The 27,934-nt window shown below is 40.3% G+C and overlaps 1 protein-coding gene across 2 annotated transcripts; it reads right to left on the bottom strand.

Moving 5' to 3' along the window:
* Positions 1–339: 339 nt before the first annotated feature.
* On the bottom strand, positions 340–27,934 carry LOC100028625 (ribosyldihydronicotinamide dehydrogenase [quinone]). 2 transcript variants are annotated; one of them, XM_001378574.4, is made up of 7 exons: positions 27,444–27,934; positions 23,879–24,028; positions 16,760–16,924; positions 14,692–14,822; positions 6,868–6,981; positions 720–821; positions 340–617 (listed from the first exon to the last, which is right to left on the bottom strand). In XM_001378574.4, exons 2-7 carry the CDS (start codon positions 23,934–23,936, stop codon positions 444–446), a joined length of 744 nt encoding a protein of 247 aa, XP_001378611.2. In that variant the 5' UTR covers positions 23,937–24,028; positions 27,444–27,934; the 3' UTR covers positions 340–443. The 2 variants fall into 2 exon arrangements, with proteins under 2 accessions (XP_001378611.2, XP_056679348.1); XM_056823370.1 differs by lacking the exons at positions 23,879–24,028; positions 27,444–27,934 and adding an exon at positions 19,996–20,106.

Below are 27,934 nucleotides of genomic sequence, written 5' to 3'. Positions count from 1 at the left end.
CACTCTAGTATGGATGGGATCTTAAGGGAAATGCTGCTCCTTTCTCTTCTCATCTTCTACAAATTGTTCCTAGAACTTCTAGATCCATCTATTTGAAAGGAATATCAATTGGAGACCTTTATGTGAATCATTTATTTTTTAGAAATCAATTGTTGAAAATTGTTTCTACCTATATCTGAAAAAATAAAAATAAATTTAAAAAATTATTTTTATGCCTATTATAAAATAGATTAACCAATATTAAGAAATATTAAATATTAAAATGCAATATATTAATACATAAGAATAATAATATTAAAATGTTATTATCAATAACAATAAGACACGAGAGGCCTCGGATTCACTTTGTGGCTTTATTGATCATAACATTGTCTCCAGAGCACTTGCTACCGCCAGCTTTGAAACAGGGAAAGAATACTGTATATAACGGTATATAATGGCTATCATTCAAAGTACCAGGAGGGAGTGCAGTTTATTGGCTTCTCTTTCCAGATGGTCTCCAGTCTACTTGCCCAAGATGCTACCATCTCCTTTCTCTTCTCTTCTGATGTATATTCAGGAGCAAAGCTGATCTGAGGGGCGAGGACTTTGAAACCACAGAAATGCAACACACCATGCTAGACTCAGAAAGGGGGGAAAGGAACTGATCAGAAATATGCCCTGGAATATATATATATATATATTTTTAAAAATGTAAATGGGAATAAGAGTATGTTTACCTGTAAGGGCCACAAGATGTATTTAATATCTCCACTGAGCCCAGTTTTGGAGTACAACTCAGCATCCCCTCCAGTGGTGAATGAAATGAGGGCTAATTTGTTCTGGAATTTAAGACAAGGAAAATAAATGTAAAAGATACAGATTTTTCCAAAACAGAAAAAGTCATAATAAATGTTAGCAATTCAAGCTAGGAAGTGGGTTGTATCGGCTTCCTAGATTTTAGTTTGCTTAGCTAGCATATTCTACTTACCTCTCTGCTCCCAGGAGAGAAAAGGATAAAATGAAAATTCTACCATAAAAGATGTTTTCTCATTTTACATTTTTTGTTTTCTTTGATAACCTGACAGGTGTGAGATTAAATCTCAGGGCTGTTTTAATGTGCATTTCTCTAATTATTAGTGATTTATGGAATTTTTCATGTTGTTATTGGCTTGGATTTCTTCCTTTGAGAACTGCCTATTTAACTGATATTTTATTGCTTTAGGAATGACTCTTTTTCTTATAGAACTGAATTGGTTTATTACAGTGATAGCAAACATATGGCACAGATGCCAAAGTTGGCACACAGAGCCCTCTTTGTGGGCACACCTTCCAGAGTTGATCACAAGAAAGCCAGAGGGACTCCGGGCAGAGCTGCTCCCCTCCCCCTCTCTACCATACCTGAGGACATTCCTCATTTCTCCCATTCCTCCCATCCCAGCAGCCCAATAAGAGTGCTTCCTCTCTTCCCTGTCTGGGGTAAGAAGGGCATGGAGAAGAGGGGAAGCAGGGAGGTGGAGGGCAGGGCACATCACTCCTTCTCTAAAAGTTTTGGCATCACTGGTTTATTAGATAGCCTGGAGATGAGACCTTTGGCAAAAAAACACTGTAAATACTCCTTCCCAATTTAATTGTTTCCTTATAATAGTATCTGTATTCATTGGTTTGTGGAAGAATGTTGAAGTTTGCATAATTGAAAAAAAATTAAGCATGTTTTCAAAAGCAAGAACTAGCAGTAGACACAGCGATTACTGCTCATCCCAGGTAAAAATGATAATATAGAAGAAAGGGTAAGTCCAAGCTCAAGTCACTTTAGTAAAAATGCAAATGTGACTTTTTTTTTTTACCCCATACCTTCTGTCTTAGCATCAGTTCTAGGACAGAAGTGCAGCAAGGCAATCTGGATTAAGTGATTTGCCCAGAGTCACACATCTAGGAAGTATCTGAGGCCAGATTTGAACCCTGGTCCTTCCAATTGCAGACCTAACACTCTATCCTCTTTGCTACCAGCTGACCCTTGAATGTGACATTTAAAACTCCAGTGTACTTACAGGCAGTAGTGTGCTAGTAAATGTTTAACAACCAGTTTTCTGAAACAAGATGCATCTAAAAACATTTGTAAATTCAATCTGCATTATTGGCATTTTTTTCATTACTTTCTTCAGTTTAGGCAATTAACAAAATAATTAATTATGACTTGTGGTGTTTGCTGATAACTATGGTGTAAATGAATGCACACATTAAAATTTAACAATCAGCTCTTTCTGAAGCCAGTGTGAGCTGACTCTAGCACAACTCTATAGGTACATACACACATGGCCACTTACTATATATACTAACACCAAGCAGTGACAGATCAGTACCCAAGCTTGTAGCAGAAATATCAAACTGAGGGCATGGTGCCGCTGTTTGACATTGTCAGTGGAGGCTGGGTAAAGGTTCTCTGCAGAAATTTCAAAGACTTATATAATAAAGCACAATTCAACAACCCCAAGTAAGTCAATTTATTATTGGTGGCAGAATGTGGTTAGTTATTCAGAGTTCCTTATTTCTTCTACTGTTAACAGAGTTTTCTGGCATCCTCAGCAAGTTTGTGACCCAAGGAGATCTGGCTGTTTTCCATCTTAGCTCTTTTCTAACCAGAATATTTCTCATGTCAGGAATACTGCACAGTGCTTCCTCAAATCCACAGTGATTCAGAGTTTGTCAGACCATGCCAAGTATGAAATAAGTAGATGTTTCCCTTTTCTCTTTCTCACTAGAGTACTAGTTGCTCTTTTTGTGCCTTAAGGCACATGGTATGAGGTTGCATTGTGCATGTAATTAAGCACTTTAAAATTTTATGTCTTCAAAAAATTGAGTATCTTATTCCTCCAGAAATCATGTTCTAAACCAAGATCTGTAAGTTTTAAAAAATATATTTTTAATTTAAAATTAAAATTTAATAATATAATTATAAAATAAACTAATTATAATTATAAAAAACAATAAATTAATAAAATAAATTAAAATTAAATTAAATTAAATTTTTTAGGAAGTCCTAAGGAAGTCCTCTCTGATAGCTGTCAGGAAAGGGAGGGCATTGCTGATCTAAGGTGACTCAGGGTCTGGCACCCCCACCCCACCCCCTGGCACCTCAAGTTTGAACTTGATATCTGACAATGACATTATAGGTTTTTGTTTTCTTGGACAGGACCTGTGATTTCATTTGGTGGGGGGGAATCTTCCCCTACCTGTGCAGACTTTCCATATATGGCTCAGGTTCTTAGGAAGCTGGCTAGGGCCCTGCCCATTTAAGCTAGGAGCTAGGCTCTGCAGCCAGTTGTATCAGAGATGAGCTTGGACCATCCCAACTCCCAGATCAGCTCTTCACCTGTTCTTTCTGTAGAAATGTCGCACCTACTTCTCCGTGTTCATGCAATTCTTCTTTCCTGCTCGACTGTGAATTCCTTGACAGCAGGGGCTGTTTTGTCCTTAACCCATAGAAGGCATGGATGGCACTTTTAGACCATAACTGAAATAGTTCCATGGAAGACATTCTACTTGAATTTCAAGTCTATCTTACAAACTCGCCCCCTAATTCTAAAATATACTTCTGTGCCAAGTGGAACATTTAAGTCTTATCTCAAGACCTGATTTAGGTTGGTTTCTTTGTTTTCAATGAATTTAATTGAACAAATGTGAATCAAGTTCCTACTATGTTCAATCTAGGAGCAGATGGAGGTAGAAGTTTAGGTAAAGTTATGTTACAAAGTCAGATCTTAAGAAAAGATGAGAGGAAGATATATATACATAAACATGCAGAAAAGCTGGAGACCAAACTTAAGAGCCTGTGTGAACCTGGGTAAATCTCTTAATGTCAGTCTCTCTGTCAACTCTCTCTAAGGCTATAAATTAATCTCCTTCCTTCCTTTCTCCCTCCTCTCCCTCTCTCTCTCCATTCTTTCTTTCTTCCTCTTTCCTTCTTTCTGTCTCTGTCTGTCTGTATCTCTGCCTAAATCTTACCTTCTTCAAGGGCTAGACAATTGGAATTAAGTCCAGGATGTCTGAAGCCAAATTTGAATTCAGGACCTCCCATCTCCAAATCTGACTTTTTTATCCACCGAGCCACCTAGCTGTCCCAACTGTAAGTTTCAATAATATGTTGATCTGCTGTGATGGAGTATTTTTAGTTTTATTATATTTAATATAATTTTGTTTAAATATGAATGATGAAAAATTATATGCGTGGATACCATATCATATGTTATATATTATAATTGTATAATAAAATGATATTAAATATTTCTATGTTAAATAGGATTTAAATACTATATAATTTATATAATATAATTTAATATTATATTATTATTAAGATATTTTATCTTACCAATTACATGTAATAATAAATTTCCACATACATTTTCCAAAGTTATATGTTCCAAATTATCTCCCTCTCTCTCTTCTCTACCCCCTCCCAGAGCTGACAAGCACTTCAATCTGGGTTATGCATGTATTAACATGTAAAATATAATTCTATACTATTTATTTTTATAAGAGAATAATCATATAAAATCAAAACCCCAAATAAACAAGTGAAAAATGATATGCTTTCATCTGCATTCAGACTCCAACAGTTCTTTCTCTGGAGGTGGATAGCATTCTTTGTCCCAAGTCCCTCGGAAATGTCTTGGATCATGGTACTGCTGAGAGTAGCTAAGTCTTTGATAGAGGGACTCTTGTTATAGGGAGGTCCCAATTCCAAAGAATTCCCAGTTCCAGTATGAAAAAGAAAAGGGGTTGTAAGTTCCTTGAGGGCAGAGCTTGTTCTTTGCCCTTTCTTGTAACCCTAGCCCTTGGGCAGTTCCTGGCACATTAGTAGGCACTTAACAAATGTTTATTGATTTGAAATTTATATTTATCATATATCTGTTTATTATTCTGTTCCAATTATGTCATTCTATCTTAGCTTGGACAACTAGGAAGACCTGAGTTCAAATCCTGTTTGAACTAGTTGTATGATCCAAGGCAAATCACTTATTTTTTTCTAGCCTCAGTTTTCTCTTTTGAAAAATAAAGATAATATTAGCACCTACTTCACAGGATTGTGGTGAGAATCAAATGAGAGAACACATGTAAAGTACTTTGCAAACCTCAAAGGACTACATAAATGTTCAATATATTATTAGAAATATTATTATTTATTCAGTCAGATCACTGAAGGGCAACTTGATGTAATCTGTTAGACCATGGATAGGTGACCTTTCAAGACATTATACATGCTAAGTCTTTATTTATTTCCTTCCATTTAGGTGGTATGTCCCAGGAATACATTTTAAAGTCTGCAATCTAAATCCTCTAAACTCTCCCTCATTAGAGAGAGTGAAGTGGGGAAAGTTGGGGGAGAGTCCTAGAGACCACTAGTCAGTCATCAGGATCTTTAAATCAATATGACATACTCAGGGAACAGCCGGGTGGTTCAGTGGATAGAGCCAGGCCAGGAGATGGGAGGTCCTGGGTTCAACTATGAGTCAGACACTTCTTAGCTTTGTGACTCCGGGTAGACAAGTCAATTTTAGCCTCCACTGCCTAGCCCTTACCACTTTTCTGTCTTGGATAATAGACAGTACTGCTTCTAAGGCAGAAGGTAAGGGTTTAAAAATAAAAGATGACAATCAGTCATGTAAGGTAGCTCTCCAACTTGAAACTGGATCAGATGAGCATCGGTAAACTTCACGGACCCAACTGAGCCTGTAGCAGAGCCGCACGGGGCACAGCTGCCGTAAGCTTCAGGTTGGCGGTCCGCTCTGCTTAGTAAGGAAAGGAGCATGGTAAGAGCCGGCCCTTGTGTCCAGTATTGGGGAAAGACTTTTTGAGAGGGTACACAGAGAAAGGAATGACTTTGTAGGTTCATAGAGAAAAGTCTGGTCTTTGGAGGCTGCAAAGAATGAGCAGAGAACAAACAAGGAGAGGACCCAGGGAGTGTGTCAGGAGCGAGCGGCCGAGATGACGAATGCCGATGAATTCTAGGGCATGCGAGGATCAGGGGAGTTCTAGCTGTTCACTGAGGCTTCACATGGGTAACATGGAGAGGAGGGAAGAGGCAGTGACCTGGGTCTTTACTTTCCTCTGCCCTTTATCAGTGGGCTCCCTCTAGTCTGCTTTGGGAAGAGTGCCTACAGGAGAAAGGGTGACTGAAGGATGGGGACGGTGCAAAAGAAAAAGGAGATCTCAGGGTTAGGAGGTCCCCAAAGGGGACCATTTCTTTAAGAAGTTTAGTATTGAAAGGGAGAAAAGGTGTGAGAATGTAACTCAAGGTGGGGGAGGGTGTAGAGAGAAAGGGAACATTCATGAAGACTGAGAAAAGTTTTGAGGTATAAAAGAAGTTGATTCAGAGAGCTGCTATGTCATCTCCATCTTTTCAGCAAGGTGAATGGTAAGACCCTTTAGGCGAGTGGCAGAGGGGAAGGGAGATTTCCGTCTCGGGTCGAAATAATCTGTCATTTCAGTGTAAGTCTTTGGTGGAGGTGTTTGCGGATGTAATAGGAAGTTGAAAAGTGTGATTTAAAAAGAAAGGATTATGAGTCCAGTGATGTAATTAACAGGCCTTTGTTTTAAAAATCATATTCAGGGGGGCAGCTGGGTAGCTCAGTGGATTGAGAACCAGCCCTAGAGACGGGACGTCCTAGGTTCAGATCTGGCCTCAGACACTTCCCAGCTGTGTGACCCTGGGCAAGTCACTTGACCCCCATTGCCTAGCCCTTACCACTCTTCTGCCTTGGAGCCAATATACAGTATTGACTCCAAGATGGAAGGTAAGGGTTTAAAAAAAAAAATCATATTCGGAAGTCTCCACTGGCAGATCTTGCTTCAAGAAACTACTATGATAACACATTCCATTGAACATACCTGGAGGAAGCCTCTATCGAAGCATTCTGGAAAATCAAAAGCAAATCCCTGGCAAAGGACTCTGTCCATCCAGCCTTTCATGATGGCGGGCACACTGAACCAATATAAGGGAAACTAGGGAAAGGGAACAGGAAGAACATCAGTCACAAGATGGAAATAAACATGTCAGTTTGGTGGGAAATTTTATATAAGGCTAACTTTTTTCTTTTGAAAATCTACATTTATTTTTTTTAACATTTCCCAACTATATGTAAAATATTTTTAACACACCTTTAAAAAGATGTATTTCTTCCATGTATTAAAAAAAAATCCTTGTGACTTACTCAGGGTCACACATCTAGGGGCCATATTTGAACCCAGGTCCTCGGAACTTCAGTCCTGGTACTCTACTGTGCCATCTAGCTGCCCCTTAATAATCACTTTTTAAAACTTTGTGTTCTAAATTCTCTCCTTCCTGCTTATTTCTCCCTGACCCCTTGAGAAGGCAAGCAATGTGATATCAATTATATGCGTGAAGTCATGCAAAACATATTTCTGGGGGAAGCTGGGTGGCTCAGTGTATTGAGAACCAGGCCTACTAGCTGTGTGACCCTGGGCAAGTCACTTAACCCCCATTGCCTAGTCCTTACTGCTCTTCTGCCTTGGAACCAATGCATAGTATTGATTCCGAGACAGGTAAGAGTTTAAAAACCTCCAACATATTTCCATACTAACCATTTTGCAAAACACATATGCACACACACACACAAACCAAGAAAAAAAAAAGGGAAAGTTAAAAAAAAGTATGCTTCAGTCTGAACCCAAAGTTCATCAATTTCCTCTGGAAATAGACAGCATTTTTTCATCCTGAGTCCTTTGGAACTCTCTTGAACCGCTGTTTTGATCAGAGTGGGTTCATTATATTTTCAAGATAGACCTTCATTCATATCTTTAGTTTTTACATCATTTATATCTTCCGTTCTTATAATCAAGATTGAAGAAAGTTTACCAAACTAAACAACATATCAAAAAGACTAAAGTTACATGTGGTTTCTTATATCCGGGGTCCCTTACTTGTGCAAAGGGGCCAGGGAGAGTACCAGCTCATATCTCCTCTTTGGGATCAAGCTTGGGCATTGTAACTTTGAAGTATTTAGTTTCATCTATTTTGTTATTATTTTTTACATTTTCACATTGTTATTGTAACCTGTATGTTGTTTCCCTGGCTCTGCTTACTTTACCTTGCATCAGTTCATATAAGTTTTTCAACACTTCTCTTTATTTATCATGTTAATTACTTCTCTAAACCCATAAATATATACAATAACAATATATCCATGTGCCATAATCTGTTTAGCCATTCCTCAACTTAAAAGGCATCTACTTTTTTCCTAGTCCTTTGATACCCCCAAAAGTGCTACTCCAAATATTTTGGTGATTATGAATGAAGCCTCTCCTTAATTACAGATGAACATTCCTGAAATATTTGTCTAGCAATGTCCAAAGAGTATGGGCATTTTAATCTTCAAAATTGCATCCCAGAATGGCCGGACTAACTCACAGCTTCCTCCAAATGATGCATTAGTAAAAGTTCATTATTTTAAATCTATCTCTGTGTAAAAAGATGATTCAGAATTAATTCAATTTTTCTTCTAGCCTCCTTCCCAAGGGGGTTGTTGTATGGAACCCGAAGTAGGGAATGCTGTTTTCAGTGAATTTAGTCAATTTGTGTTGATATTGTGAAAGTGAATTCTTTATTCTCTTTGTCTATTTTGAGTTAACACTTGGTTAACACTAACTTAAGTACCCCTACTTAGTACCTCAAGTCATTTGCTAAAGTGGTAATAATTCAATCAGTCAGGAAATTGTGAATCCTTTTGATAAGAGTTTACACCTCCAGAGGATGAGAAGTGGATTCCACAAGACACTGCACCCCTGGGCAGTGCCAGACGATTTGAAAGCTATGATTGGACCGGGGAATGGGGCAGGGACAAGAAGTCACTATAAAAGCCCTGAATTTCTGGGGCTAGAGGAAAATGATAGATCATCTTCTTCAGTTCAAACTGCCTCTTGGAGGGAACTTGGGTGAGTGAATAGCTAGCTGGCTTTCCTTTCCTGACTTCTGGAGAGAGATTAATTCCAGTTGAGGGTTAACAAGTTGTGCCAGACTGAGTCAAGCACTGGAACTATATTTAGTGTGATAGGGTAAATATCTTCTCTACCTTCTTTTTGTATTTCTCAACTTTTACTCTCTCTACCTATTTTGTAAATAAAAACTATTGAAAAGTCATTTCTTGAGCTATAATATTTTAAATCAGTGACCACCATATTATTTATAATTTTCATATATTTTAGTCAAACCCTTAAATTTAATTCCTTACAATATATTAAGGGAAAGGGAATAAACATTTTATAAATCCTCATATGTACCAAGCACTTATTACAAATATGATCCTGTATCAACTATATAGGATAAACTGGAGATTATCAATAGATGGGAGATGCTAACATTAGAGAAGATCAGGAAAGGCTTCTTCTCCATGTCTTGAAAAGTGAGTTGTTAAAAAAATTCTGAAATGAAGTAGATTATGATGCAAGTAGAAACGAGGTTATTAATATATTTATGTTTCTTTTTGGTCTTACTTGTTGGCTCAATATTTTAGGGCTTGTTATCAGGTAGGATCCCTCCTATATGTTAATGCTGGCTAAACTCCATCTTTACAGGGAACCAAGGGTAAGACAAATTTACAAGGGTGGAGATGTATTTTTTCAATAAATCTTGATATTTATTGAAAATTTCCATTTGGTGTATCATTTTTTTAAAGTGAACTGCATGACATACTCTTTCTTTCAATTATGTTAGCAAAAAAGGCTCTGAAAATAAGCAAGAATTCCCCGTTTTTCAGTCAGATTGAATTGATAACGACTTTATGAAATTACAAAATCATGCCAAGCATGACTGGTTCTTTGGGCATTCTCTAGCAAAGACCAGGATTAGCAGCAGGAAAAGATTTTATCACAGAAGCAGAACTTTGACAAGAAGTTCCTAGGTGGTTTCTCTTAATTCAATAGATATTTCTAGGACATGGATTTTGGTTACTGTAGGATATAATTCATAAATTATGTTCCTTTAATCTTTGGGACAGTTTGCACATAACTTTTCCTTGGCAATCTTGTTTCCTGATAAAATGTACTTACCATACTGACTGGTAGAGATAGGGGATAATGGTCAGGGGTACCAAAGCAAGGTACAATGTTTTTTAAACCTTTACCTTCTATCTTAGTATCAAAGACAGAAGAGTGACAAGGGCAAATAAATTGAGGTTAAGTGACTTGCCTAGAGTCACATAGCTATAAAGTGTCTAAGGCCAAATTTAAACCCAGGTCCTCCCAACTCCAGGCCTGGCACTCTTATCTACTGTGCTACCTAGCTGCCTCTTTTTCTTTTCATTTCCTTCCTTCCTTTTTTCCTTCCTCCCTCCCTTTCTTCCTTTCTGTCTTTTTTCTTTCTTTTTTTTGCAAGATACAACTTTAACACACAGACTTGAGGGAAACATTACAGTTTGTCCTTACACCCTGAAGAGACAGCATTCTATTCTATCTATAAGAGGATTTCTTTCCAGACCCAGGTCCCAGTCCCCTAGCTCTTAATATAGGCAAGGCTTACAAGGGAATTTTGGTGTTCAAATCCAACTCAGTTACTTTTATTTTTTGTTTGTTTTTATGATCAGGTGGGACTTATTTTTTTTTGAAAATTTTGTTTAATTAGTCAATTTAGAACATTATTCCTTGGTTACAAGAATCATATTCTTTCCCTCCCCTTCCCCCCACCCCTTCCCGTAGCCAAAACACAATTCCCCTGGGTTTTACATGTGTCCTTTATCAAAACCTATTTTCATGTTGTTAATGTTTACATTAGGATGACCGTTTAGAGTCTATATCCTCAACCATATCCCCTCGACCCATTTAATAAAGCAGTTGTTTTTCTTCTGTTTCGGCTCCCAGTTTTTCCTCTGAATGTGGATAGTGTTCTTTCTCATAAATCCCTCTGACTCAGTTACTTTTAGTTAGCAAAGAGGTAGATAAGCCTACCCTGTTAAGATTACATTCATAGTATTCATAGCTGCACTCTTTGTGGTGGCCCAAAACTGGAAAACGAGAGGATGCCCATCAATTGGGGAATGGCTGAACAAACTGTGGTATATGTTGGTGATGGAGTACTATTGTGCTAAAAGGAATAATAAAGTGGAGAAGTTCCATGGAGACTGGAACAACCTCCAGGAAGTGATGCAGAGCGAGAGGAGCAGAGCCAGGAGAACATTGTACACAGAGACTGATACACTGTGGTATAATCGAACGTAATGGACTTCTCCATTAGTGGCGGTGTAATGTCCCTGAACAATCTGCAGGGATCCAGGAGAAAAAAAAACACCATTCATAAGCAAAGGATAAACTATGGGAGTGGAAACACCGAGAAAAAGCAACTGCCTGAATACAGAGGTTGAGGGGACATGACAGAGGATAGACTCTAAATGAACACTCTAATGCAAATACTATCAACAAAGCAATGGGTTCAAATCAAGAAAACATCTAATGCCCAGTGGACTTACGCATCGGCTATTGGGGGTGGGGGGGAGGAAAAGAAAATGATCTATGTCTTTAACGAATAATGCTTGGAAATGATCAAATAAAATATATTTAAAAAAAAAAAGATTACATTCATAGCATAATCAATCAAGTATCTCTTAACCTCAGATCATTACTGTAATTTGTTTTAAATTGGCTAAAGAATTTTAGGCTCTCCAATTGATAAATGGTTATGGGGTATAAACAGAGAGTTTCCTAAGGAAGAAATCTAAGCTATCAATAATTATGAGGGGGAAAATGATCCAAATCACCATTAGAGAAAGTCCCACCTTACATTCCTCAGACAGGTAAAGTTGAAAAAAATGGAAATGAAATAAGGAAAAAAGACACATTCATACACTATTGGTAGAACTATGAATTGGTCTAGACATTCTGTGTAACACTTTGGGACTAAGCCCCAAAAGTGACCCAGTGATATTCAGGTCTATATCTCAAAGGGATCAAATAACGAAGAAAAGAATTCATATATACAAATACATTTATAATGGCTCTTTTTGCAATAGTAAAGAACTACAAACTAAGAGGATATCCATAAATATCCATATTAATGTGATGGAATACTTTTGTGCTGTAAGAAATAATGAAAAAGAATTATTTTAGAGAAAACTTGTCTGAACTGATACAGAGTGAAGTGAACAGAACCAGCAGAATAATTTCTACAATAACAACATTCTAAGCATAACTTAGAAAGACCTGGTAATCCTGATGTAAAAATAGAGATTTGAACCCCAGGACTTCAATTCCCAGAAGTCCTTGGAGGTTCCCAGAATTCCCTAAAATCTCACCGGAGATACCCACCTGGGCTGATAACAAAATGGGTATTTAAACTGACTGTACCGCCTACCCTCGCTCCCTGCTTCCACTTCCAAGCACAGGTGGTTCTCTACCTTGCAGGCAAGATGTAGAGTAAGTGGTTGTGAATGGGCTCTGGGCCTAGGCACGTGCTTTCTTATTTTGTATTTTCTTTATTTCTTAATATTTAATAAACCTCATAAAAATATAATAATTTTAGCAGAGAAACTAATTTTAATCGTTACACTGATCAATGCAATGACCATCCAGGATTCCAGAGGATTGATGATGAAAGCAGATTACTCACCTTCTAATACAGAAGGGAAGGCCCCAAGGTATAGACAGAAACATATTTTGGACATGTTCAATGCCAGAATATGTTTTGATTGACTCATGTATATTTGTGACCAGGGATTTGTTTTTTTGGGTGGGGTTTTCCCAATAAGGTAAAAAAAGGTTGTGATAGAGGCAAGCCAGAAAGAGTGAACTTCAGGCTTGCAAACCAAGCTGGGGACCTGATCTGCAAAATCAAGGAGAAGGTTCCAAATGGAATGTTCCCAGGAAAAGACAGTTGGAGGAAAGCCAAGCTGAAGGAGGGACTTTCTTGGCCAATCAACTCCCAGAGAGAGACAGAATCAAATCCTCCCCCTGGCCAGCTCAACTGCCTCCTCCTGGGAATATTCCGTTTGGAATCTTCACCTTGATTTTGCAGATCAGATCCCCAGCTTGGTTTGCAAGCCTGAAGTTCTCTCTTTCTGGTTTGCCTCTATCTCAAGGTGGGAGAAAAAAAATAAGATTTTTGTTAACTGAAATTGAAAAAAATTAAAGTAAAACATATTGGTCCAGGATTTCAGGAAGCAGCTATCAATCCCTTAGGAAACCTGTGCAAAGAGATATGAAGAACTGAGACAATTAGTCCTAGTGGTACAGTGTGGAAAGAGCACTGGTTCTGAAGTTAGAGGACCTGGTTTCAAACCCTGGTTCTGCTACTTGCTACCAGAATAATCTGAGGACCGCAATTTCATAGGATTATTGAATTTAGAACGGAAAGGAACCTTTGATGCCAGCCCCTTCATTTTATAGTCAATAGTTCACAAACTACCATCTGCCAAGCACCATGTTTAGTGTTGGGATACAATCAGAAAAAAATGACAGACCCTGCTCTCATGGAGTTTACAATCTAAGGAGGGAATACAATACATAAAAAGAAGTTGGAAAGGGGAATGGAGTCAAGAAAACTGAGACAAAGAAATCAAGTGACTTGCCCAAGATCACACAGCTATTCTAAAGTAGGATTTGAAATCTGATCATCTAGTGTTCCTCTTCCATGTCTTCAACTAGAAAATTGACTAAAAGACCTCTTTCTGTCTCTAAAGCAATGCTTCAGATAAAAGAAGATTTATTGCAATTATCTGGTTATTTTTGGTGAAAAAATCAAACTAAATTGTTCAGAGAGACTTGACTGAATTCAAACTTTCATGCTAGACTCATAAGAGGACAGGACACCTTAAAGTATATGAACAGAACATTTTTTAGAGGGAGAGGTTAAGGATGAGAGACTCTTATTAACATTTTGCTTTGGTCCCAGAATTTAAATTTTTGATATTGACTATCCTAATTCGATTTACCTTCACAGACATAGCCTTTGAAGACCATCTAGTAAAATAAAGCAGTGACTTGGGTGATGAGTAAAAATTCTGAGAGATTTGGTTCTGGGGAAGAAAAATCAATTTACTGATTAGGCTAGCAATAACTAACATGTTAATTGGTCCGTGATCTCTCTTTCAGTAATCAAAGACAAACTCATTCAATACCTTGCATCATTAAATAGAATTTTGGAAGCTCATTATTCATCCTTCCCCTAGAGAATTCATGACATCTCTAATTGGTGAACACCTAATGAAGAGGTAGGCCAATATTTTCCAGTCCTTCCCTGATCCCATCCTGATGACAGAGAGAGTTGCTTGCCTGACCACATTAAGATTGGCTTTTCATCATTTACCCTAATGGTGGAATCAAGGGCATGGCCATACTACCCCTCAACATATTTGGTCAAAACTTGTTTTTATTTACTAGACAGGATGGAATTTTTATTCTCAATCTTATCCCAATTTGAGAAGCTGCTCTAGGGCATAAAATTTAAGGGCATTCCTAGGGTTGTTAAGATAAAGGAATGTGGAAAAGAAAAACATTTTTGAAAAATCTATTACAGAGTAGTATTAGAAACCAAATAATACTGTATTAAGAATAAATTTTCTCACTTGCTAAGTGATATCCTTATTTATGGCATAAACCATTGGTTTATGAATAACTGGACCAATGGAATTTCTAATACTAAGAAATATTTCCTAAAAGTGATTATTCATTGGGAGGAGTTCAACATATTTTATCAAAGGAAACACTCACCTGAAATATGATTAAATCAGCTTCCCGTACCTTCTTTTGTTCTTCAACAACATCACTGGATAGAAATCCTTTCTTGTAGGCTGTATGTGCTTCTACCCCATAATTGAAGAAATTTGAATTGTTCAAAGGACCTACAGAGGAATACACCAATTTAATTATTCAAAGAAATCTAGTTTCAATGATTACCCCCAAATATATTCCAGATCCTCCATGATAGACAGGAAACGAATATCCTACCTCTTAGAGAGTGGTTTGATGGGGTTCAAAGATTAACAGTATTATGGTGAGTCTAAACCCATTTATTGTGGCCAATCCATTTAATTTGCTTTGAATTCATCCTTGAGAGTTAAGGGCTCAGAGCAATGGCTTGCTTTGATCAGGAAGGCCTAATTAAGAGGTGGTTGGCAGTCATAATTAGAAGTTTAGTGTGATTTTTACATTTCTTTTTGCTTGAAGGAAGGAATGAACATTTTCAAAAGGTGGTGTGATAATACATCTGGTAGAAAGAATGCTATATTTGGGATTCAAGTATGACCTGGGTTTGAATTCTGATGCTGAATTTACTGCTCCTGGGATGCTGGACAAATTAAGTCACCTTTCTGGGCCAAAATCATCCCTGTGCAGATGCTTTTCAGATCTGCTTATCTAAGCTCTCCCTTGATGGACATCTCAAACAGGATGTCTTATAGACATTGCAAATTCCATGTGTCCAAAAAAGAACTCATTATCTTTCTCTACTACCCCATCCTCTTCCAAACTTCCCTGTCATTGTCAAGGGCACCATCCTCCTCCTGATCACCCAGGCCTGCCTCTTTGGGGCCACCTTCAACTTCTCAGAGGCATCCCACAAATCCAAATATGTTGTCAAGTCTATTCCATGAACCCTGTAATGGTTCCTTATTACCTCCAGGATCAATTATAAAATCTACTTTGGCTCCTAAAAACCTTCATAACATAGTCCCTTTCTAACTTTCTAGTCTCCTTAAATGTTACTCTCCTCTCCATATGCTAGGATGCAGGGACTCTGGTCTCCTTGCTATTCTGGCTTTTCCCAATTATGGGCATTTTCACCAGCTATTCCATAAACTCAACCAAGCAGGCAAAGTCTGCTGCCTCTGAGGTATAGGTAGCATCCTGTACCAGCTGTGTGGCTGATGTTAAGGGTAAAAATTAGAGTTGTTGACTGAATATATTATTTTAGAGGTCGCCAAGTATTAAATTCAATCCCAATGAAATACACAAGTCAGTTTGGGATTTTTCTGGTGGTTTAATTACAATAGTAGGAAGAAATTAAGAAGAAGAAAGAGAGGAAAAGGGTATAAGATTTCTCCGGCCTAGCCTAAGCCAAGGGAATTTCAGAGAACTCAGCGAGGAGGCCTCCTCAGAAGATTAAATCTCACTCGGCTTCCAGCCACGAGGTCTCCTTCGAGATGAGGGGCCTCCTAAGAGGAGAGTGGTTTAGGAGGTCAAGGAAAGGAGGAATCAGCCTAACCACTCACCAGACTCACTTAGGGAAGACATCTCTCCTAAACCACACTACAGAGCAAAAACCCACAAGCACACCAAGAACGTAGCCCGAGCTCCCTGCGTCTCTGAGAGAGAGAAGTGATGCGAAATATATAGACCGTTCTTTACATCACTTCCTGCATCTCACATGTACCAATGGTAGCTTAAGCTTGGCTTAGGACAGCCCAGGGGGTCTGTCAGTTGTTTCTGATTTGTCACTTGCTAGCACACTGGGGTCATAGACCTTCCTCCCCAACACTTGATCCCTAGGTAGGGTGTAGATATTCCTGGTTGCTAGAATTCTGAAGACTAAGCAGGGTGGAGCAAAACTAAAATTTTCACTGACCCACCCCTTAAACCATTCACTAACATGTTACAAAGGCTTACTTCTCCTAGGTTGTTGCTCACCGGCGCCTTCACTGGCGCCTTGCAACTTAGAGCCTAGCCCTCAAACAGAGAATGCCAGGGGCATCTTGTTATACAGTATCTTTCTGCCCAGGTACATCATGTACATCACCAGATCCATTATCTTTTAAATAAGCTGATTCATCTGATGATTTACCTTCAAAATCTTTCTTTGTGGCCCTTGGCTCAAAATTCATGGCGTACAGATCAGACACAGTGACTTGGCAGCCCTGATTGCCGAGTTCCATCACAGCTGCGTCCTTCAAGGATCCATTCATAGACTTGGGCTCCTGATGAGCATAGACTATGAGGACTCTTTTCCCTGGATCGTAGAGGAAAAAAAAAACTCCTTTGAGGAATGGTCCTAGTTCTTAACAACAACTATGGGATTGAGAGTGTTCACAAAGGCAGTGGTCAGAGGTAATATGTAAAGCAACAAGGTTATTTCATATTATTATTTAATATATATTTAATTTTATTTAATATATTATATTATACTATATCTTTATTCACAGAGATAGGGAGATTTTAGAGAGAGATAAATAGGCAAAGATAGACAGACAGACAGATAGATAGATGGAAGGATAGACAGACAGAGATAGAAGATATAAAGATAGATGAATAGAAAGAAAGACAGATAGATATATGGATGAATAGAAAGAAACATAGACAGACAGACAGATAGATAGATAGACATATAGATAGATAGATAGATAGATAGATAGATAGATAGATAGATAGATAGATAGATAGATAGATGGATGGATGGATAGATGATAGAGGAAGATTCAAGGCATGAAGAAAAACATTCAAGGCAGTGAGTGTATTGCTAGTCTTAGGAGCCAGGAAGAGCTGAGTTCAAAACCTGCTTACACATATAACAGCTAAGAGACCCTGGCAAGTCGTTTGACATCTTACTGCCTCATTTTTCTCATCTATAAAATGGTGATAATGACAGGACGTACCCCACAGAGGTGTTGTGAGGATAACTTCAAGACAGTACCTTTTGAAACTTAAAAATGCAGGGACAGCTAGGTGGCTCAGTGGATTGAAAGCCAGGCCTAAAGATGAAAAGTCCTGGATTCAAATGAGAATTCAGATAATTCCTGTGTGGCCCTGGGAAAGTCACCTAAACTCCACTGTCTAACCCTTATTGCTCTTCTGCCTTGGAACCAATACACAATAATGATGCTAAGATGGAAGATAAGGGTTTAAAAAAAAAAAGATGTTGACGATCTATGTAATAATGGAGCTCTAATGTACTTGTTTTGTGCTTTGAGGATGGCTGGATAAAACTGCCACTGATAGAAAATTAGATAAGAATAGCCAGCCATTTATACAACACTTTACTATTTTTTAATATTTTTTTAATAACTCTTACCTTCATCTAGAATCAAGACTGTCTATTGGTTTCAGAGCAGCAGTGGTAAGGACCAAGCAATAGGGTTTAAGTGACTTGCCCAGGGTCACACAGTTAAGAAGTGTTTGAGGCCCCATTTGGTCTTAGGACCTTCCATCTCTAGATTTGGCTCCCTATCCCCTGAGCCACCTAGCTTCCCCTTAACATCTTAAAGAGGAAAAATTACAATAGATTAAAACCCACGTTGGCTTCATTTTCCCAATCAGTTAAATGAGTACTAGATAATTTCTAAAATGGTATCTTTGACCTAGAAATTATGCAAAGGGAAATACTAAGCCCTAGGGGGTGAGAATATAAAACATTGCCTCAAAATATAACTACATACCATAATAAATTGATATTATATGGTGAGGATGTAAGTTGGGTTTTAGTTCTATTGTCTAACCACAGAAAATTATAATTATTCACCAGTATGTGAAATTGAATGTCAAGTGTCACAGAAATAATAGTAATAATAGCTAACCTTTATGTAATACCTATTATATGCCAGGCACTTAGGTACTTTACATTGATATCATTTTAGCTTTATAATGACCCTGAGAAGTAAGTGCTTTCATTGTCCCCATTTTACAGGGGAAGAAACTGCAGCAAATAGAAATTAAGTGACTTAAACAGAATCACACAGCTATTAAGTGTCTGAGGCTGGATTTGATCTCAGGTCTTATGGACCTAGTACTCTAACCATTGTACCACCTGGCAGCCCAAACACAGAAGTGGAGAGTTCCAGACCAACCTACACAGGAAGAGAATCTTTCTCTACTCAATCAGACAAATTATCATAGGGCCTTTGTTTGAAGATCTCCAAGGAAGGGAAACCCATCATCTCTAGTATTTTCATTCTACTTTTGGAGAGCTCTAATTGGTATGTGTGAGTGTGTATGTATGTGTGAAGGGTGTGTCTATAATCTATAAACCTTCCAAATGAGTTTAAACCTTCTTTCTTGTATTTTCTTTCTTTTCCTCCCCCCCCTCCTTAAACTCTTATCTTAGAATTAAAACTAAGTATTGGTTCCAAGGCAGAAGACTAGTAAAGGCAAGCAATTGTTGTGACTTGCTCAGGATCACACAACCAGGAGTGTCTAAGGTCACATTTGAATCTAGGACCTCCCATCTCCAGGCCTGGCTCTGTATCCACTGAGTCACCTAGCAGCCCCTTGCATTTTCTGTAAGCTGCTTCTGGTTTTACTTTCTGGGACCAAAGAGAACAAGTCTTCCACCTCACAGTCCATCAAAGAAAGGGAAAGGGGCAGCTGGGTGGCTCAGGGGATTGAGAGTCAGGCCTAGAGATGGGAGCTCCTAGGTTTAAATCTGGCCTCAGACACTTCCTGTGTGAGCCTGGGCAAGTCACTTAACCCCCATTGCCTAGTCCTTACCACTCTTCTGCCTTGGAAACAATACACAATAATGATTCTAAGACATAAGGTAAAGTTAAAAAAAAAAAAGGAAAATGGGGAAGAAGTATTTATTTAGCACCACAATGTACCAAGCACTGTGCAAAGCCTTTACAAAGACTATCTTATTTTATTCTCACAACCCTATTAGATAGGTACTATTATTATCCCCCATTTTACAGTTGCTACAACTGAGGCCAATGGAAGTGTCGAATAAGTGTCTAAGGCTAGATCTGAAACCAAATCTTCCTGTCTCTGGCTGACTCTGCCCTCATCCCTTCCATTCTTCTCAATGGTTAAACGTCCCCTTTGAAAAACCATGGCACTAGGAATTGAACACTATACCCCACGGTCTGAGTAGGGGGAGGGCGCAGAGGCCATGGGCTCTTCATTCCTGGAAGTTCTGCCTCTCTTAGGGAAGCTTAAGCTACCCCTAGTTCTTTGGGCCCCGGACACCTCTTCTCAGACCCGGCCCCCCCCCACCCCCGTTCCCCCCTCCCGCTCTCCCCCGCCTTGTCCAGAGGGTTCTAACCCCTCCATTCACAATCCACAGAATTTAAAAAAAAAAATAATAATAACAACATCAAACACTTGGGAGACGGATCAAGCTCAGAAAATGGGAGTTTTCATCAGGCGAACGGATCACGTGAGGTCCTCGGTGAATTTACTGGAACACAGGCTAAATTACACTTCCCCCACCCCATGTAGCTCCACATAATTCACCTAGTCAGGAGGCTAAAGACGACTCCTGATTGGTTTTCTGTGGCTGCCTCCATGATCTGATTGGCTGGGACTCTGGGGAGGCACTAGCCCTGGGTGCTGACCTAGGAAAAGCAATGGGATCTTCTCCCCTATTCCCTGGAGTTTGGGGAGGGGGAGTAAGGGAGAGGGGCGGGGGCAGGGATTTAACCTATCCTAATTCCCACCACCCCCGCCCCTCATGATTCACGAAGTCAGCCCTTAGGATAGACGCCCAAGTCACTATTTCAGCTTGGCCCAAGATTCAAGCTAAGGTGGGAGGTAGGAGATAGGAGGTGGGGTGTTGGTTCTTGAAACCTAGCTTGGCGAGTAGGAATTTTCATTTCCGGCCTTGTGGACAGAAAAGGCAGGGCCACTGCAAGCCTTGCAGGGGACTCTAGGAGCAATCTCCGGTTCAGGTATGCAAAGACTTTCCTGAGGACAGCACCTCTTATTAGGGAACCAAGGATCAACCTTCTGGCAGAAATCAAGGCTCAAGTTGAGACATCAGTTGGTGCAGGTCAGGACTTTGTCTCTCTCCGGCTATTACCAGGCGTTACCGGCTAGGTGGTGCAGTAAAGCTCTGGGACTGTATGGGGAGAGACCCGAATTCAAGTCCAACCTCAGACAATGCCTAGCTGTGTGACTGCTCAAAAGTGATCTGTAAAATAGGGATGAGGGCATCTACCTCTCAGTGCCATGATTAAAATTATCTTGAGACTGATTTGGGGTTAAGAATAGTTAGATCAGCAGCATAATTGATAAAGTGACAGAGATCTCTACAGCTCTCTTGGGAAGCAGGGACAACCCAAGCTCCATCAGGTAGGTCTAATAGATAGACTTTTAAGGAGCTCATTATTCAGCCTCTCCCTTGACCATGTAAAGACATTAAATTGCTGATAGCTGATTAAGAGGTGATGCATCAACCTATCCACACCTCCTCATCCCCATAGTGGACAGGTCACATGTGTCAACAAGAAATTTGGATGACTCAGTTTACCTCTGCCCTTTGAGAAACCTCAGTACCGAGTACCCCTGTTTTGGGGTTGAACTATGGACACCCTTAGCATAGATTTGTGGACATAGCTAATGTTAAGTGCCTTTTATTTGTTTTGGAGGCTTCTCTGGTGTTAAGTGGCCTCTCAGAAGCCCAGCTCCTCAATTTGACCCTTGCCTTTGATGTGATCTAGCTGACCCCTAGATGATACCCCTGAGGCTGGCTGCAAAGAGGTTTGCAACCTGTTTGTGGTTGTCTCTGCAGGCTGGCCTTAGCAAATTCTCCAGGGGGGTTTAAGAGATCCCCCCCCCCAATTCCATTTCTCTTCAGAGCCCAGAGGGTGTTTTCTCCCAGGGTGCAGTTGGCATCGGAGCTGGCATTTCGTGTGGTACCTTCTCCCAGGGATCCGGTTCCCAGAGTCCCCAGAGTGCAGGTCCTCTGTGGTATATGGTGCTGGACTCTGAGTAGTGGCCAATGATGGACCTGATCCCTTTTCCTGACTAAAGACTTAGGTTTTTCTGACTACTTTGGTAGTTCTGTTATTTCCAAGTTAACACATGTATGCCAGAAAAACCTTTCTTCCCTTCATTTATTAGCCAGATTCTGTGAAGGAAGATATTCCTTGGAATTCCCACAAGGACAAAGAAAATGCAAAAAGCAGTTTAGATGGTATTTCTGACCCAGATCCCAGACAAAGGAATATACAATAATTCTCCCTAATATATATATATATATATACATATATATATCCATAAAAATTCTAATACATAGAAATGTATATGGTATGTTTAGTGAGAATTAAATATAAAGCCCTTCTACCTCATCTCCTTATCTATAAAATGGGGATAATAAGAGCACTTGCCTCCCAAGTGGTTGTGAGAATTAAATACAAAGCACTTCTATCTCATTCTATCCTTACAACCTTGGGAGGTAGGTGCTATTATGGTCCCCACTGTACAGCTGAGGAAACTGGGGTTGTGATTTAACTAACCACATGAGGCTACATTTGAACTCCAGTCTTCCTAACTCTGGACAACTAGGGGCACAGTGGATAGAATGCTGGGCCTGAAGACAGGAAGGCTCATCTTACTGAGTTCAAATCTGGCCTCAGACACTTGCTAGCTGTGTATGCCTGGGCAAGTCACTTCACTCTGTTTGCCTCAGTTTCCTCATATGTAAAATGAGCCAGAGAAGGAAATGGCAAACCACTCCAGTATCTTCACCAAGAAAACCCCAAATAGGGTCAGGAAGAGTCAGACATGACTGAACAACAATTTCCTGACTCTCCTACACACATGGCAAAGTCCTTCTCCAGCCCCAGCTGTTTTTCACCAGAGCTTCGAAGCACCCAGAGCTCTGATGGCTGGGATTCTCCTGCCCCCTACTGTACTTTCTGGTCATCCTCACTCTATGCTGGCTGTGCCTCTAAGGTGCCCCAGGTCCAGATGTGATCTCCTTGAGGGCAGCCACCATTTTCCTTACTAGTATTTGCAGCCCCAGCACTTGGCACAGAGCCTGGCACATGGTCAATACTTAACAAATACTTTACATATTTATCTATATCATAACAATTAAATAATGATAATGGCCATTTCTCAGCTACTTTCAAACAAGCAGACATTATCTCATTTGATCCTCATAGTAGCCCTGACAAGGATGGGAGGGTATTTTCCCCATTTCACGCAAAAGAAAAATGACAGTTCAGAGAGTTCATAATTATCATGATTCCTGTTAGGGAACATTTGCATAGGTGTTAATGTTTGTACTTTATGTACATTACCTGGCTGGAGCCTCATAGCCATCCTGTGAGGAGAGTCCTCTTGTTATCTCTAACACACCAGGAAAGAAAGGGTAAGAGCATTTTCTAGAAATTGAGGTTCGTGGGGGGCAGTTAGGTAGCAGTAGAATGAGAGCCAGGACTGGAGAGAGGAGGTCCTGGGTTCAAATCTGAACTCAGTCTTCCTAGCTGTGTCACCTTGGTCAAGTAATTTATCCCCAACTGACTACCCCTTACTGGCTCTTCAGTCTTGAAATCAGTAGAAGGTCTTGATTCTAAGATGGAAGGTAAAGGTTTAAAAAAGAGAGAAATTGAGGTTTAGGGAATTTTCCAAAAGGCAAGACTGGGGGAGTTTTCTGGGGGTATACTGCTAATAAGGGTTAGATGGGATTTAAAAAACCCAGATCTTTCTTCCCCATCCCTGATTCACTGCTTGTTCCAGTACACCAAGCTTTACAGGGCCAGGGATCAGGGGATTCAGCTGAACTCTGCAGAGCCAAAACTGGAAATGTCCTTTGGCCACCCATGGGGTGCCCTTCTCAGAAATCCTTCCCCAGATGCCCATTCCTACCAAATTGATGAAGCAGTTGGGGGAAGAGGGATTCTCTGCCACCTCCAAGAAGCCAATGGCTTTGAGGGTGATTTAATAGAGGGTATTTTAAATTTAATATAGTCCAAATTATTCAAATTTAAAAAAAGAAAAATAATTTTAAAAAGAAAACATTAAATTAAAAAAATTAAGAACAAACAAACAGAATAATTGCTTAAGTAGAGCCAAGGGCTCCTGAGGCTGAAATAGCATATTCCTGGTTCTCTGGGTTTTGGCTGAACTCTGATAAGAACACAGACAATCAAGTTGCTTCAGGCCAAAGAACTAAACCCAGGTGGGTGAGTGGGAGTCTGAAAAATAGGAGTCGCTCTAATCTCTAGGGAAAAAAGGCATCTCTTCTTACCTGTCATTCCACAGGGTAGAGGATCCTCCTCCATCCTGGCAGATGTCGTCCCACTCATTGCAGAGAAGGTCCTGGGGAAATGATGCGTTTTCAGACCCTGGATGCCCTGCTCACACCTTTACTCCGCACAATTTTGGGGAAGATAATGGTCTGGAAGGAGGAGGAAAAAGGAGAAAAAAATATCATGTGCTCATGAGAAGGAACCAATAGCAACAGAGGGTGGGATTGCCAAATGATACAATGTGGCTAGTGGGCTACAGAGGTTGCTGCTGCTGGCCAGAAGAGAGGCATGGGTGGGAGGGGGTACTTTTTATTTGGATCTAGTTTTGTATTTATGCGCATATAATTCCTAAATTTGTCTTGGCAAGTAGATTCCCCGTATTTTTATTACTTAGAGTGATTTTAAATGGAGTTTCTCTTTCTAACACTTGCTGGTAAGTTTTGTTGGAAATATATAGAAATGCTGATGATTTTTGTGGGTGTATTTTGTACTCTACAACTTTGCTAAAGTTATTAATTATTTCCACTAGCTTTTTAGTTCATTTTTCTCAGATTCTCTAAGTAGACCATCATATCATCTGCAAAGAGTGATAGCTTGGTCTCCTCCTTGCCAATTTTAATGCCTTCAATTTCTTTTTCTTCTCTAATTGCTATTGCTAGTGTTTCTAGTACAATATTAAATAATAGTGATGATAATGGGCATCCTTGCTTCACTCCTGATCTTATTGGGAAGGCTTCTAACTTGGCCCCATTGCAGATGATGCTTGCTGATGGTTTTAAATAAATACTGCTTATTATTTTGAGGAAAGGCCCTTTTGTTCCTATACTTTCTAGTGTTTTCCATAGGAATGAGTGTTGTATTTTGTCAAAGGCTTTTTCTGCATCTATTAAGATAATCATGTGATTTTTATTGGTTTGGTTGTTGATATGGTCAATTATGTAGATGGTTTTCCTAATATTGAACCAGCCCTGCATTCCTAGTATAAATCATGGAGGAAAACTTTTAGAAGATGAGAGACAGAGATAAAAACAGAGAGAGAGACAGAGAAAAAGAGACAGAGAAAGGGTGGATGGAAGGAGAGAGAGAGGGAGGGAGAGGGAAGAAGAGGGAGAGACAGAGACAGGCAGGACGGGCAGAAAAGTAGAAAGACAGAGGCAGAGAGAGAGAGAGAGAGAGAGAGAGAGAGAGAGAGAGAGAGAAAAAGAGAGAGAGAGAGAGAGAGAGAGAAGGGAATTTCAAATTGGGCAACTAAGATGCCTCTTTGACTCTTCACAGAGTGAAGATAAAAGCTTGTAACTCTTCTTTCTGGGTTCATGAGGATCATCAGGTCCTAAGATTTGGAGAGAGAAAAAAGACTATCTGGTTCCTGCCCCCCCCATCCCCCATTTAATATATGAGAAACCATGGTCCAGAAAAGGAAAGTGACTTGCCCAAGGTCACACTGATGGGGAAGAAAAGAGGTGGGATTTAAACCCAGATCTCTTGGTTCCAAATCTAGTGATTTTTCCATGGTCTGAAAGTTACAGGCCCTCACTGAAAGCCTCAAAAGGAAAAAAGGACTCTAAAATTTAAAAGAAAAAAGTAGCTAGTAGAGTATGTTCTGGGGTTTTGTTTGTTCAATAGCAGAACCTACACCTGGCAGGCAGTATGCAGTTAATAAAGGCTCTGGAGACTAGATTTCTGGTGGCCAGCCCAGAGTGGAAGTCTGAAGTCCCCCCAGGGAGACTCTGGCCTTGGAATTTATGACTGTGCTCTGTAGAAACGAGCTGTCCATAAACCTAATCTCCTTTCTATCCTCAGAGATGGCCTCAGAGTGGGTGCAAAGAGGTTAGGGGTTACACCTGGCAAGTGTTGGGAGAGTGATATGTATCTTTATGACTATATCTTTTGAAGTAAATGATTCTTTGCATAAAATAAAAATACACAAACAAACATAAGCAAGTAGATGAATAAATACAAGCTTTTCACTTGAACTGAAGGACTGAAAACTGAAGATGCGGACACAGCCATCTGGGAAGGGAGGGCGCCGGGGAAGGGCAGGAGGTTGGTCTGGGCAGAGGTTTCAGGGAAGCGCGAAGGGGGGCGGGGGGAGCTCAGCCCCCACAACACTTAGAGCCCTTCCCTCTGCCCCGCTAAACTTTTGGGAGTTTGCGAACTCGGTCGCCTGGTTAACTTTCTCTGCCCGCCCCCAGCCAGAAGCGTATCTCGCTCTCTCCTTCACAATCTCAATCTCAAGCAATAACTGGTCACGGATGGCTGCCTGAATCCGAGCGGAATGACCCAGAATGGAACTGCACCCTAAGAAGTAAAAAGGGGGCGTTTCAGAGAAGCCTAGAAGGGCTTGTGTGACTGCAGGCGAAGGGAAGGACACGGAGCCGAGAGAACAATTTAGGCAATCATAACGACAAACATCCTTGGTAGGCTTAATAATTTTGCCAGGGTCGTGCCAGGGGGCGCACTCTGATCCCTCCCATTCCTAGCGCTGCTCGTCTCCGATCCCTCCAATTTGCCGGGTCGATCTTGCACACAGCTGTTTTGCGTGTTCTTTCTCTCCTTCAAAAAAGGGTCCTTGCGTGCACAGATTTCTTTGGGCTAGCCAGTGCTTGGCAGAGTGCCTAGGACATTTCAGTCATGTCTACCTCTGCGGGACCCATTTGAGGTTTTCTTGGCAAAAGATGCTGGAATAGTTTGCTATTTCCTTCTCTAGCTCATTTTACAGATGAGGAAACTGAGGCAAACATCTGTAAGTGACTTGCCCAGGGTCACACAACTAATTATTATCTGAGGTTGGATTTGAACTCAAAGAGGTGAGCCTTCCAAACAATCACTGTGCCATCCAGCTGCCCTAAGCCTGACACATAATAAACATTTAATAAAAATGGGTTGATTTGATTTGGCTATTGATAAACCGTTACCAATCAGGAGTCAGAGAAGTGATGGATTCAGGAAACAGAATGAAACATAAATTTTTGAATGACAAGACGTATTTATTCCCAGGGATTTTTTCCCTTTAAGTTTGGGGTAGGTGAGAGAGAAAGTAAGTTTACATTAATTATAAAAATAAAAGGGGCAGCTAGGTAGCCTAGCAGATAAGAGTACCAAGCCTGGAGTCTGAAAGACCTGCGTTCAAATGTGTCCTCAGATACACCTAGCTGTGTGACCCTGGGTAAGTCACAACCCCCATCGCCTAGCCCCTACTTCTCTTCTACCTTGGAACCAGTACTCAGCATTGATTCTAAGATGGAAAGAAAGGGAATGAAAAATGAACAACAAAAAAAAAAACCCAACAAATAGCAAAGTCCTTTTTGTAGTTGTTAAGAAATCTTTTGACTGTTTTCAGGCACAGTGTGCGTGTGTGTGCAATACACAAACATTTGCAAAGCATTAATGTGTGTGTGCCTGTGAGAGAGAAGAGAGAGAGGGAGGCAGAGAGAAAGAAAGAGAGAAAAAGGGGGAGGGAGGGGGAAAGAGAGAAAGAGGTTGGTAGAAAAAGAGAAAGACAGACAGACACAGAGACAGAGAGCAGAGTGGAGCAATGCACACTTAGCAAAGCACTAAACTTACCACCAGCATACGAACAACGGGAAAATCTGCTTCCTTCTGTGAAGACTTCCCCGTTCACACATCCTGGCAGCCTCCCAACCAGGCGGTGCCAATCAGGGTGAAGGTTCCTGCCGTTTCCTCAGTCATTGCTGCTCCCAGGTTCTGCTTGTTGTGGCTGGATTCCTTTTGTTGCAACTAGTACTGCCTGAAAACGGATTCCGGCCTCAGAACCCACTGCCTACTTAGGTTCCCAGCACGCCGAGGAAATCGATCACTTGCCCAACCCGCCTCTTAGGCCCCCGGGGTGTCCAGCTTCCTGTCCCGGCGGTGTCTCTTTGGATCTACCTCCGGGCACCAGCTAAGCGTGGCTGGGAAGAGCAGTAAATTTTAGGCTGCTCTCCCTTAGTCTGGGTCACGCCGCTTGCAGTCCCCCAGAGCACTTGTCTTTAAAATCCCTCCTAAGTTTACTGAATGAATATATTTGCTGGCTAACTAATGGAAACAAGAAAGCA

This window comes from Monodelphis domestica, chromosome 3 (genome assembly GCF_027887165.1).
Source record: "Monodelphis domestica isolate mMonDom1 chromosome 3, mMonDom1.pri, whole genome shotgun sequence".
Lineage (NCBI taxonomy): Eukaryota > Metazoa > Chordata > Mammalia > Didelphimorphia > Didelphidae > Monodelphis > Monodelphis domestica.
This window is presented reverse-complemented; position numbering and strand designations above follow the sequence as displayed.

What these genes read in the sequence shown, in the direction of transcription:
- LOC100028625 (XM_001378574.4), bottom strand. Translation starts at nt 23,936, where the DNA reads ATGAGTGGGACGACATCTGCCAGGATGGAGGAGGATCCTCTACCCTGT. An exon ending in TCTACCCTGTGGAATGACAG is followed by an intron (nt 16,925 to 23,878) that starts GTAAGAAGAGAT and finishes TCTACGATCCAG; the next exon opens with GGAAAAGAGTCCTCATAGTC. An exon ending in TCGATAGAGGCTTCCTCCAG is followed by an intron (nt 822 to 6,867) that starts GTATGTTCAATG and finishes CTTAAATTCCAG; the next exon opens with AACAAATTAGCCCTCATTTC.